General features: G+C 39.0%; 1 protein-coding gene across 1 annotated transcript in view; it reads left to right on the plus strand.

Moving 5' to 3' along the window:
- Nucleotides 1-14432, plus strand: part of LOC5571995 (vegetative cell wall protein gp1) — a 44116-nt gene that overhangs the window by 12340 nt on the left and 17344 nt on the right. Inside the window, exon 2 of the mRNA XM_001660051.2 lies at nt 1962-2224. Coding sequence (XP_001660101.2) covers nt 1962-2224 — 263 coding nt within the window. The remainder of the gene's footprint in view (nt 1-1961; nt 2225-14432) is intronic.

Raw genomic sequence — 14432 nt, forward strand, 5'->3', positions numbered from 1 at the left:
GTGGCTACAAAGCAAAGCCATGCTGAAGGTGTCTGGGTTCGATTCCCGGTCGGCCCAGGATCTTTTCGTAATGGAAATATCCTTGACTTCCCTGGGCATAAAGTATCATCGTACCTGCCACACGATATACAAATGCGAAAATGGCAACTTTGGCAAAGAAAGCTCTCAGTTAATAACTGTGGAAGTGGGAAAGGAACGTGAAATGATTGCTGTTGCTAGAGACCTAGAAAATCTTTGCTTCTTTTCAATCATTACTAGAGGGATGTTGTACCTTTAGTCGGTGATGCGATTCATGGATAGGAAGGAAAAATGAGACTATTACTTTAAACTATATTGGTAGGAAATTAAAAAAGTACGTCAACTTTCCAAAGCTTATTTTTAGTTATGACGCAAAAGGAAAGGTATGTGTATTAGAGTGATGCAAATTTTGAAATTTTGGCTCCCCTATGCTTAAACGATTTTTTTTTATGGTAAATAGCATCCTCCCAAAATTTGAAGTGATTCGGAAGAAATTTGACTGTGCACACGCCATTTGAAGTTTGTATGGAGATTACTATGGAAAACGCTCACCTTTTGTGTTCAGCCCTATATATATAGTCGTCATAATATTTTATGGAAAAGTTAACAAGTTCTACTTATGTGAAATCCTTGCAGCTACAACTTTGCCGAAGACCACATTTCGATTGGACGTCAGGATAAATTGCTATTCATAATCATAAAGTGGGTTTGCATTTTGCATGCTCAACCAACTGCTCGGCAGGCAACAGTGGTGTTCCTGGCGGGTAGAATAGATCAAAGTAATCCAGGCTACTATGTTCTATAGCAAAACAGCAGTGTTGCTCTGAAAGTAATTGAATGATCATCTCAGCATGATTTGGACTTCAATGATAACAAATTGTCCTTACGTCCAATTAAAATGTGGTCTTCGGCAAAGTTGTTGCTGGGACGAATTCACATGAGCAGAGTATGTTCACTTTTCCATAGATTATTATGACGAGCAGTTAGAGCACTGAACACAAAAGGTTTGCCTTTCCCATAGTAATTTCCATACAAACTTCAAATGGCGTGTGCACAACCAAATCTCTTCCAAATCACTTCAAATTTTGGGAGAATGATTTTTATCATAATTGACAATTTTTAAGTATAGGGGAGCAGAAACTTCAAAATTTGCAGACTTACTAATGTGTATATTGAAATTATATGAATCAGATATAAGGGTTTAATGGGTGTAAAACGTCATGGTTTTCCGTATCTGCCATACGAAAAAAAATGCGAAAAAAGTAAAATAAAGCTATTAGCTATGAATCTTTTATTCAAATATCTGTGGCTTTGGTGATGAAATAATTTTCGACGCATTAGTCTACGATCGTCAGAGATTTTAATTGAAATAGCACATAGGATAGGGAGCCGGTTCCAATTCTTGGTATTTTTGGTTCACTTCGGCAGTGTTTTTTTAAAGCTTCTGAGCTCATATTTGGCCATGATATGCGGGCCCAGATAGCCGTAGCGGTTAACGCGCAGCTATTCAGCATGACCATGCTGAGGGTTGTGGGTTCGAATCGCGCTGGTCGAGGATCTTTTCGTAAAGGAAATTTTCTGGATTTCCAGGGCATAGAAGTATCTTCGTACCTGCCACACGATATACACATGCAAAAATGGTCATTCGGCAAACAAAGCTCTCAGTTAATAACTGTGGAAGTGCTTTTAAGAACACTAATCTGAGAAGCAGGCTTTGTCCCAGTTGGGATGTAACGCCAGAAAGAAGAAGAAGAAGATGCGTCGTATTAAAGTGCTTCTAATGCAAAGTTTAAGACGATTCTTTTGTGAAAAAACCTATGCCAAAGTGAATCATGAAGCGCCTAAGTAGCTCTGCACCCTGTAATGAATTGTTAGCAAGTGATGGGTTCAAAATAAATAGTCCTATATATGTCAATTTTATAAATCAAATGTTATTCCCGCAGTTCACATCGCTCACACCCTCCCTGCTGGAGGCACGCCCAGAGCCACCCATCGGCGGTGGAGGACCCGGTGGCCCATATCCTCCGTCACGTCCAGAGCCACCCAGCGGTGGCTACAGTTATGGACCACCTCCACTCCCATCGGTATCCGTCAACAGCTATGGCTCAGCGACCTCCGAGTACGGTCCCCCATCGCAGGCCCCCATCATCCACAAACACGTTTATGTGCACGTTCCACCACCGGAGCAAGAAGTCCCAACCACCCGGTAAGTAGTACCTAGGGTGAAGTAGTATAAAATGCATTCATGAATTTAGTAGAGAGTTTACATTTTAAATATTTGATTTTAAATTTACAGAACTTTCCGAGTTGGAAACTACTTAGCACTCTATTAGTAGTATTATATCATTCCTATAGAACTACAATCTGTTGCTATTCCACTTTATTAGAACGTTATTATAGAAGTTAGTAGAATTTGTCGTTACCGAATCAAACACAAATCTGATAATACCCTTTTTACACTCTCAAGTATAATACTGGATTATTGTATGGCAAACATTTCGTGAGAAATGTAATGCATACAAAGTCGAGTGTCCGGAATTTGAATTAGAACGGTGTAATAAATTTGGAACACCAGAGCACCACTAAAAAACGATGACAATTTCAACACTATTCCTTTAAAATGCGCTAATCTGACTTCATCCATCTGCCAAGCTTTTAGCATACAATGCTAAATTTGGCAATCCGTGATCATACAACACAAAAAGTACATCAGTTTTCTGTAATACCACGAAAAGAGTATTGATGAAGAGAAAACGAACATTGCAAGTAAGCCTTATTGAGAAATTATTGTTGAATTAACAGTGCGTCCTAACCCAATATTTTAATTGGTCCTATTCCCATGTGTTAATGCGTTCTGTTCCATTCATATTTTGGTGTTTCAAGCTAGCACTGTTTTTGAATGCTTCAGAAACGCGAATGAGCTTGAGTAGGAATTTCAAACCATCTTCTCCTACTTGTAGCTACGAAACGCTAGGTATTTCACCCACAAATAAATCGCACGAAGGAGAAAAAAATCATTTGTCACATCGCACCGCACGCGTGCTTTGGTTGATGCACGCCAAACGAAGGTACGCGATTATGTAAAAGCATTAAAATCGATGACCCCGCGAACACGGGAGGGTCACACACGGCGATCTACTTGACCTTCTTTGAACTGAAGCCGTCGTCGTAATATGGCATCGCCCAGAGGCTCACCGCCGTTGCAGCTCACAGCATCTTTGGAAAAGTCGTCTACTCATCTGCACAGCTTGCACTATGGCTGCACAATGCTATTCCGACTAGCAAAACATATCAAAATATTAACACAATATTTTAAACTGATATAAAATTATCTGCGATTGTTATAAGATATGAAGAACAAATATTTCCAATGTTTTACATCCAGAATTTTATAACACGTGTTCCATGATTTGTTGCATTTCAGTTTTAACTTGAACATAATATAAGCATCGAGCATCGTTTATCATTATCTTTTTCTTTTCTGGCACTACGTGCCTACTGTGACTGAGCGAGTTTTTATTAGCGCTTCAACAGTTCTTAACTGAGACCTTCCTAAACCAAAGTTACCATTTTCATATTATTATATCGTATGACAGGTACAATGATACTTTATGCCCAGGGAAGTTAAGTAAATTGCCCCTACGAAGAGATCCAAGGCCGAACCAGACTCCAAGATCTGAACCAGACACCGTCAGCATGGCTTTGCTTTTTAGTCGTGGACGTTACCATTTACCACAAATACACTTTAAAATAATTCTCGCGTAACATTACTAAAGGACCTATCTAACATTGAGAGGCTCTCTTTGTTTACTTTCTCTTTCATTAATAACTGAGTCACATTAATCTCATCTATTGCGTTTTTTGTATGAAACGCTAGTCAAGGAAATTGACTTTCGATCTATAGTGAATAACTTCCCAAAATCTTTAGTGTTCCACTGTTATAATCGAAAGAGAACGAGAGAGGAGAGAATCTCTCATTTGTACATAGGTCCTTTAGTAATGTTACGCGAGAATTACTCTAAAATAAGTAAAAATATATAGTATTTCATCCTGCAACCGTTGTTATAGAGAATGATCATTACTAAATAACTCATCAAGTCATCAAGTTGTTAGTTCCAGCTAGTCGGAGCCGATTACTAAAGGACTTAGACAGAGGGAACTCTGTTGATGGTCATATGGTCTTTTGTTGTCCTCGCGAATGGCACATCTCAGATTCGATTTTCAATGAAACGTGTTTACACGCCAAATTCCCAATTCATCGCATTTTATGCTTGGGTAGTTCTTCTTCGTTTTTGATGATCTACGGTTCCGCTGGAACTTGTCCTACCATTTAAATTATATAATTTTTCCATAGTTAATGATGGTCTTTCTTTTTCTTTTGATGGAAATGGCGACAAATCATACCCGAGAAGATGTTCAACCTTCAACTTTTGAATCTGTTGCCGTGCACCATATGTGGGCAATCAAATTTGTCTTTTCACTCTCAATATGGAGCCTTTATTGATAGCATTTGAGCTAGTGGCTCGGGGGCAATCTTGCCCAGTAGGTCGTACATATCTGTCATGTGATGTCATAGTTATGTCTTAATTGAGTACACCTAACTTGCAAGTATTTCGAAATTATTTTAAAGTTGTGCTTTTTTGGTAGGCCTATACTGTTTAAGAGTAACTTGCATTTTTGTTTATTTGAAGTTCATATCGCTGAGGGTTGCCCAGTCATGAGTACAATACAGTACATTAGACCACCATAAATCTAAAGTTTACGTGAGAATTCTAACTTGCCGGTTCTTCAGATTTCCGTTGAAATTCGGAAATTCTTGAAGGCTTTATGGATTTGTTGTGATAATTCTGGGTTTCTTGTTGACAGATAACAATGAATCAACAATTTCACGCCACAATACTAGGTACCGTCAAACGGGGTAACTTGCAACAGGGGTGAAACTTGCAACACAATGACATGTAACTGAATTGATGTTTTCTTAAGCATTAAGTTCAATTATTCTAATTTGTTACACCGGTTAATGGCCTTAGATATAAGTAGAGAGGTTTTGGTGAGGTTTTTGGTATTATTTCTATTTTGCTTGGTTCGTTGGAGGATAAAATCATATCACACATTTGATCGTATAAAAACAAGACTGAAAATCGTTTCCAGTACCACACAACCGGGATATAAATATTATTCTAGGTATTTGCTATTTGCTACAGTATTTAACAGTGTACAAATGGGCTTTAAAAAAGTTTTGTTAATTTCACGTTTAAACACTGAAAATAATTAAAAACGTTTTTGACTACCCTTGTGGGGTAACTTGCAACAGCAATTTTAATCTCAATGGCAAGATGTTTTCTGCCGCTTGTCATCAAAAACACATGAAAAAGCAAAATTGACCATTTATTTGTATAATTACATTAAAACTGCTGATCCTGACCCAACTTATTACACGTTTGGTATAAAAATCTAGAAAAGTTACATTAATGGAATTATTATTGGAATTTATATTTTTTTCTTCGTGAAAACTTTTATTAATTTAAAAAATCTGTTCAAATGTAACTTGCAAATCTGTCATTGGGAACTTTTTGCATGAAATATAAAGATAGCTATTTTCAATGACCAACAGGGGCCATTTCAAGACCTGCTATCAATATATGATACGTTATTTTGGTTAAAAAATGAATAAACAATAAGTTATGTGAAGCAAAACCTCGAAACCATTGCAGTTTAATAAAAAAAATAGCACTTAAACTTTTGAATGGGTTTCTACTAGCCGTCATGACTTGTGATTTGCTAAAATTTTCACTTATGGAACCAATAAAATACAAAATCAATTGATTTTTTATTCGGATAGGGTCCATACTCATAATTCAAACAATAATAATGATTTTTCTAAAATTATGGTACCTAGTTTTTGTTTGTTGTTATGCTTTTACTGCGGTTAATTATTTAATGATTTAAAACATGGTATTGATAAAAATTTTGATAGTTAACTTCAGTCAGCATTGTGTGTTGCATGTTACCCCACATCAGGGGTAGCATGAAAAATGTATATTTTCAGCCTCTCCTGATTCCAGGAAACCAAATTACAGTGGGATTCCGTTTTTGGCATGCTCCGTTTTTGGCATGCTCCATTTTTGGCACCCCCCGATTTTGGCAACAAAATGGATCCGTTTTTGGCAACATTTTTGAATACCATAAAAATTTGTATTTTTTGTAAATATTATCGTGCCTGTTGCTTTATTTATCTGAATGGCAAGTAAAATACGCACCGATTACATTCTAGAGCTCTATTTTCGTCGATATTCCTCCAAATATCATTAACCACTAAGAGCTCCCGTACGTGCTAATTTACTTCAGAATGGTCATTGGTCATGCATTCGCAGCGTTTCATTACGCCATTAATCTTCACCAGCATCTCAACTAGAGATTAATATTTTAGGCATTCATACTGAGTGACCAGCCCACTTAAGTCTGCCAGTTGGTGATACACTAAAAAACACTTCTCTTCAGATTAGGCACAGCTTGTTTTAACAAAACACAAGCACATAAGGGCAACAAAAAGTCTATGACTCACACTTTAAATTTTGTCTCACCTTTTTAGCTCACTGTTCTTATTATTAGAGTATTTTGTTTGTGGTTTTAATGTGTATATTAATCTTTCTACGAGCTTCTTTCCCTATTTGTTGGAGATTCTTTAAGACGTTAGATTGGTTAAGAGATGTGTTTTATACAAGATTTTTAATCAAGAATACGGGTCTCAATATAATTAAAATGTTCCTTGCGATCTGGGACTATGAATTTCCTAACTGAACCCTGGAGAATCCTTAGGGAGTTCTTAGTTCATAAGGGACTTCTCAGAAATTTTATCGGATTCTTGAGAATGTTTGCAGATTCCTAGCGAACACTGAGGGTTTCTTGCGGGATCCTGTGAATATATAATTGGTCGTTGAGGATTAAGTCCGAAATTTTGTGATTCCTAATAAGCTCTAAAGTTTTCTATGGCATCCTGGTAATTTCAAGCTGGATAATGTGGATTTGTAGTGGTATTTTGAATATTTCTGACAAATTCTTGTAGATTTTGGAAAGGTTTCCAGAGACATTTGAGGAGTGCTAGTGGTAGCCTAAGAATAATGAATTTTTGAAAATTTTAATTGAAGACTTGAGAATTTTCGGAAATATCGCAGCAATATTCCTAACAAAATGGTTCAGAGCCCTAGAGTTTTCTTGTAGATTACTTTTTTGATTAGTTGTCATGTTTGCCCTTTTGATTGCAGTCAATCATTAATTATGAAATGCTTTACTTTATCAGAAACATAAATTAAAGGAGGGTATTCTAAACTTACCGAATACTGTAAAATTTTATGCTAAAGCCTTAAAGTTAAACTGATTTTCAATATTCATTAAACAAAAAAAAAACTCATGCCGTTTTGCAATACCCAGCGCATTTGTTTTGTAAATACGTCTTTGTATGAAAACAGTATTAATTTTTTTTTCGTATTCTTACACAGTTTTAGGAAAATGCTCAGTTCTTATATAAAGGTCACTTTTGCGATTATTTATTTTACATGGTCCACTCATACAAATAGTGTACATAAAGCTTCTGAAAATCCTTAAAGACATTGAGGCGTAAAAAGTAAGTATGTAGAACGTTTGTCACAATTAACATCACGGCGCTATAGATTCATAGCACAGTACAATATTACGGAAAACTGCTTCGAAGTGAACCGTTCTGAAGTCTTGATGCCATATGGTTCCACAAGGATGATGTAATAACATTCTAATGATGAGCTTGAGCTTGAGCTTGATTGGCCGCCCGTGGATGCACTCCAGTATCGCCAGATCAGCTGCACTTACACAAGGAACCAACCGAATGACTGCTTGGGACTAACAGGCATCCTCAGTGTATAAGTGCTGGTGATCTTCTATTTTTAGGCAACAATGGCACCTGCCACGTCAGAATGCAGACCAATGAGGGGAAGGGGGATGAATTGATGATGCATTGAACTGACTCCCACGTAGACCGTATATTCCACTGCATCCACGTCAGTTCATGCGGGAGTGTATGGATTGGGGGAAAGGCATGGCAGAAAGGTTTGCTTTTGTGGTTAGCAGACTGCCTATATATCAGGCGTAAGAAAGGCGTGCGCGTGGAAGTAGGAAGCGTTAGGGAAACGGTTTCTTGTCCGTCTCTGGTTCTAGCGTTTGCTATGAACGAATAGTTTGAGTGTGATATATTTAGAATGGAAGATAGAAGCAAGTGAGAGATATACAACTACAAAGTACGAGGAAAGGGACGGGCCTGGGATTGAACCCATGACCTTCTGCATATGAAGCAGAAGCGGTAGCCATCAGACCACCAACCCCGTCAATGTAATAACATTCTAATGATGTTTTCAAAACCAATAGTTGAAAAATAAAATTTAAAATAAGGGTTCCGATTTTGGCACGGTTCCGTTTTTGGCAACTGAAAATTTCAACTTTGTTGCCAAAAACGGAATCCCACTGTATAATAAAATAAATACCACATGGCATTCTTTACGTAGCGATTAGGATACCAGATTGTATTTGGTTCATCTAAGTCCTTAAAATTTTCGTCCAACTACATTTGAAGTTGAAAAGTGTTGCAAGTTACCCCGTTTGACGGTACGTGGCCGCATCTCTCCATCCTCGGTTCAGACCCACGCTCGCCAAATCGATACGCACTTGATCCGCCTACCTAGCTCGCTATGCTCCACGCCTTCTTGTACAAACCGGATCCGAAGCGAACACCATCTTTTCGGAATTCTCGCAACAAGCCCTGCCCATTGTACCCTTCCAGCTTTGGCCACCTTCTGGATACTGGGTTCACCATAGAGTTAGGTGAGCTCGTGGTTCATCCTTCGCCGCCACACACCGTTCACCTGCACACTGCCAAAGATCGTCCTAAGCACCCGACGTTCGAAGACTCCAAGTGCTGGCAAGTCCTCCTCGAGCATCGTCCACGTTTCATGCCCTTAGAGGACTACCGTTCTTATGAGCATTTTGTATATAGTACATTTGAAGCGGGGATGAATCTCGTTTGAGCGGAATTCTTGTGGAGTAGGTTAACTTCCACTGATAATGTGCCTTCGTAATTCACGGCAAACGTTATTGTCAGCCGTCAGCAAGGATCCAAGGTAGACGAATTCAGCACGCACTTTGTCTTGATCGCATTCACCACCAGTCCAACTTTTGCCGCCTCGCGTTTCAGGCGGGTGTACAGGTCTGCCACCTTTTCATATGTCGATATCATCATCGAAACAATTTGACTGGATCTCGTAAAAATCGTACCCCGGCTGTTCAGTCCGGCTCTCCGCATAACACCTTCTAGCGCAATATTGAACAACAGGCACGAAAGTCCATCACCTTGTCGTTGTCCCCGGTGGAATTCAAACGTACTGGAATGTTCGCCTGAAACCATCACACAATTTTGCACACCTTCTATGGTCGTTCTTATCAATCTCGTGAGCAAAGCTGTTTTCGTCCATGATTTTTTGCGTTCGTTACCATCGTATGCCGCCTTAAAAAATTTGAAAGGTGGTGGAGGATTGGCCATACAGTAAAGATCTGGTCCGTTGTCGATCGGCCGTCAACGAAGCCGGCTTGTTAACTTTCCACGAACTCGTTTACTACAGGTGACAGACGACGGAAGATGATCTGGGATTATACTTTGAAGGCCGCATTTAGAATTGTGATCGTTCGAAAGTTCTCACAATCTAACTTGTCGCCTCTGTTTATTTGGGGCATATTACCTCTTCCTTCCACTCCCCCGGAAGCTGTTCTGTTTCCCAGATTGTGCCTATTAGCCGTTGCAGACAAATGGCCAGTCTTTCCGGGCCCATCTTTATGAGTTCAGCTCCGATATCATCCTTTCCAGCAGCTTTATTGCTCTTGAGCTGGTGAATGACATCATCAATCTTCCTCAAAGTGGGGGCTGGTTGGTTTTCATCCTCTGCAGTACTGACGAGTGTATTTCCTCCGTCGTCTCGATCTTTATTGTCTGTGCTCTCAGTGCCATTTAGGTGTTCGTCAAAGAGCTGCTCCCACCTTTCGATCACCTGCATATCTCGGCTCAAGGCACTTGGCCGTAGCGGGATGCGTTTATCTTCTGATTGAATTTCCGTGTTTGTAGAGACCGGCGCAGCCGTTCCATCTCCTTACACTCCGTTTCCTCCAGGCGGCATTTTTTCTACCGAAATATGAGGGTCTGCTGTTGCCGTTTGCATCTTTAACGATCCACGTTCTGCCGGTCCCCTTGCTGCAGCATGAGCGCCCGCACTGCATTATTCTCCTGCAGAATCTGCCTACATTCCCCGTCGAATCGTTCCGTCGACTCCGTCTCACATACCTGACGTTGCTCTCAGCTGCGTTTTGATGGCTGCTTCTACTGTACTCCAGCAGTCCTCAAGTCCTCAAGTAAACACCTTTTGCATATCGGTATACCTACAACCCAGATTTGTGGCCAAAACCTAACCGTTTGAACATTAAAGAGACAGCTAGTCAGCTTTGATATACAGACATGTGAATGTAATTGTTACTAGTGCTCCATAGCGGATGGATCCATTATCAGATTTTTCATCGACAAATAATGGCTTCCATAATCTTCTCAACATTCTTCTCTCTGGGGCCTCTGAGTGATTAGTAGCCTGGCCCAGCTGAGTATGGGAGAAAAATAAAGTTGTATAATTCCACGGGGCACTCTCCAGGATTATTCCTTGGGGTTAGACGAAGCCTTTCTGAAAAATTCAGCTCATTTGGTCGTTCCATGAGCTGGCGCAATTGAATTGAAGTTAACATGGGATTTTCAGCTCAAACATATGAGCAACAGCACATCATCTACTGTTTGGTTCAGGAAAAATGATGATCGCGTTCAATTGGACCCAGAATGTCAAAAACACTACTTGATGTAATAGCGAAGAATATTGTAAAAGATTCTACCATGATCAAAATCAATAAAGTTGGTGTTTTAACCATCTGAAGTATATCATGCAATACTGCTTGTATTTCTTCAACATAGCTTGGAGGTAGCCACTAAGCGCATCATAGCCACCTATGACGCTGGGCGAGCTGAGACACATGTCGCATGCATATAAGTGACTGTACGGGAGTGCTGATCTAAGCCTAACTTTAGACAACTGAAAGAGTAATGAAAATCAGTCTTCAAAATCTCCTTTGCATTACGTTGCTTTGATCTATAAATCAGGGAGAAGGAAAATGCACACTCCTCTTATCCCAATCCAGCATTGCTTTGATTTGTTCCTATCATTTCGAGAAAATACTGCATCAATGATCTAGAAAAATATTAGCTCCTTCTGTTGGGCGAATATGGATAGTAGGCATAGCAACCGTACAATTATCGTTTCATTGCGTGGTTGAAAAATTTGAAAACTGTCAGACTGCAGTTGTCTGCAGGTGAAAATGTCCATTGTTGGAAACTGGTGGAGTATTTTATTATGCGAAATTTTAGTTTATTTGGTTTTATTGAATTTATTTGTTGATCTTTTTTTTATTATAGAGAACACCCAATGGATGGTACGGGCATATAAAAGCCAAGGATAAACGACTCTGTCATGAAAGTCCCATTACATTTGGTCGAGGCTTGTCCGATGAGAACCTAAACCCCCAAAAACCGAACCCAGTGACACTCTTCATACCCAGCAAGTGCTATTTTCACTCCAAGTGTTTTTTTTTTACTATGAACTATAAATTTAATCTTATTGCGGTTAGCGTTTTAATCTGACTGTCCTAAATCCGACTGTCTTCGCCATTGGCCAAGGAGCAATATGGAGCATATTTTTTTACTACCATGCCTATACTGACAACTTTGGGAATTTCGTGCATCAAGCTTCAAGGGGGCAGAATCCGTCATCAATTTGGGAATTTTGAACTTTTCTCATTCTACCTTCAACTGAATGCGACTAGACTCTGCAGCTCTTTCTGACGATTGAAAGCGTCTATTCCACTACTTATCAGTTTTTTATACGTCGTTCCCGGGAACAGTTCACTTAGTTATTACATGCGACATTTTCACCTAAAACTACTCTCTTATGACATGTATCGAATCTTAAACCAAAACTCCTCCACATCCCAGAAATCTTTACGGGGCTATGTTCGATTCAGATTTCGCTACCAAGATGTCATGGGCACGATTTAGTGTAGTACATTCCAATTTATTGTAAGATTACATGGTGAACTCAACAAGGACCTTCCTTATGAGCAACTACCCACTTCATTCAAATTATTCTTTCTTGAAGTTCTCCCTGCTAGACACTTTCCTAAAAAAAGCGTGGTTATCACACATACTCTTCCGTCGAAAAAAGCTATTCTTTCGTATGGGATTGTTATTCGGGTATCAGAAAGTTTCTGTAGCATTTATTTATTAAAGCGATCACTTTAAATCATGTGATGCTATATCCAAACGTCAAAAAACGTTCTAATCCAGATCAGCTGAAATGATTTGCATCAATGATGCAATATTCTAGATCAAATGGTCATAGGAGCATTGAAATGCGAGGATTCAAATTCATCATTAGGAAATGAAATTTTTCAAGGCATGCTTTTTAAATCTCTCTTGCACAATGATGGTTTTGGAAGACTGATGAAAATGAGATTAAATCCAGATACAACCTTCTGCAATTATGTTCATTAGGGTATCAACTAGTGTATTTGTCATTTTGGGCTTATTTGAACGCGAACAATTAGTATACGGAACGAAACAGTGGCAAAGGATCAATTTTCAATATATTTGAGACAATATCCCATACAAACTTCAAATCGAATGCGCCAGCTGGTGAAGCAACCAATTGAGTTGAAATTTTGAGAGAGTGTTTTTCTTACCCTAAGGCTCATATCTAGGGGGTGCCCCGTTGAGTTTTACAACTTTTTTGTTTAAGGGCCAGTCTAGTATACATCTAGTGCAGTGCTTCCCAACTGGTGATCCACAATAATAAATCCTGTATAAGTGTATCTCACTGTCGAGTTTGAAACAAATATAACTTCAAAAATTAGGGTGGGTAATGTCTGTAACACTACCGCGGGGTTGACGTAGGACTACTATGGACAAAACTTCGATCAATTCTGGGTCAGACTATAACAACAGTGTGGTAGTTTTTTGCAGATGATAGGATGTTTGATGATAGATGATCACAGCACCGATTGTGAGTATTCAATTACGTTATGGTTTTAAGGAAGATCGGCCATTTGGTTTGGAAGCTTTTCCAGAGTTTCGGGTTTCAAAGTAAAATATTTAAACAAATCAGTGGGGATTGTGTAGAAGACACGACCGCATGACGTTAACTACGCGATTTGATTTGCTGCATTTGAATTTAAGTCAATTGCCATAATTGTAACCTTCCTTTAGGTATAATTCAGAATAGAATGGTTTGTAAATTTAAGAACAAAGAAGAACCGTTCGGAAAAGTTCCCCAGTCATCAATATCGTCATCGCTACCGTAAATTTCAATTTGCCGTATTGTCATTTCTTCTTCTTCTAGGCAAACGTCCTCACTGGGACAGACCCTGCTTCTCAGCTTAGTGTTCAACGAGCACTTCCACAGTTATTAACTGAGAGCTTTCTTTGCCAAAGTTGCCATTTTCACATTCGTACATCGTGAGGCAAGTACGATGAAACTTTATGCCCAGGGAAGTCAAAGAAATTCCAATTAAGAAAAGATCCTGGACTGACCGGGAATCGAACTCAGACACCTTCAGCATGGCTTTGCTTTGTAGCCGCGGAATCTAACCACTCAGCTAAGGATGGTCCCTATTGGCAATTGTCAAGTATTCATAATTAATCAGATATTGTATGATGCTACGAGAAGAATTAAGAGATTATAGCAAGTATGCGGTAAACACAGGCCCTAGACATCCATATATCGATACACAGTACTCTTCGTAGCCAGGATGTCCCGGTCGATCAGTGAATATCGCCCACTGTCAGTTGTGACAACTGTGAAAATAAAGACCATTGCTTTGTTTAATTGTTTGTTATGGTTTAGTTATCAATCTTTGCTATCGTTAAATCAGCTAATAATGTGCCAAAAAGTTTAAGCACATTCAATATTGTGATGGTTCTGGAAATAGAGCAAAACAGAGGTCCTTCGCTATCGATGTCTGTGCCTGAGAAGCACGCCCGGTCAGAGCAAGCCGATCTGTTGCCTGCTGAGATGCGATCCAAGCGGAGAGTGAAAAGCAAATGAAGTCAACTTTTTTTGGCATTTAATTCATGTTTATTTCATTCTTTTGTTTAGTTCATTCTTTTGTACACAATATAACATATTTAACTTATATGGCCTTTCAATCTAGGTTGAATTTAATTTTAATGATGAATTTAGTTAATTGGGAAATTGCTCTACATTTTGCTCTTCTGGAGCGCCAGTAGTTTTTTTTTTTTTTTTTTAATTTGA

This window comes from Aedes aegypti, chromosome 1 (assembly GCF_002204515.2).
Source record: "Aedes aegypti strain LVP_AGWG chromosome 1, AaegL5.0 Primary Assembly, whole genome shotgun sequence".
In the NCBI taxonomy this organism is placed as follows: Eukaryota; Metazoa; Arthropoda; class Insecta; order Diptera; family Culicidae; genus Aedes; species Aedes aegypti.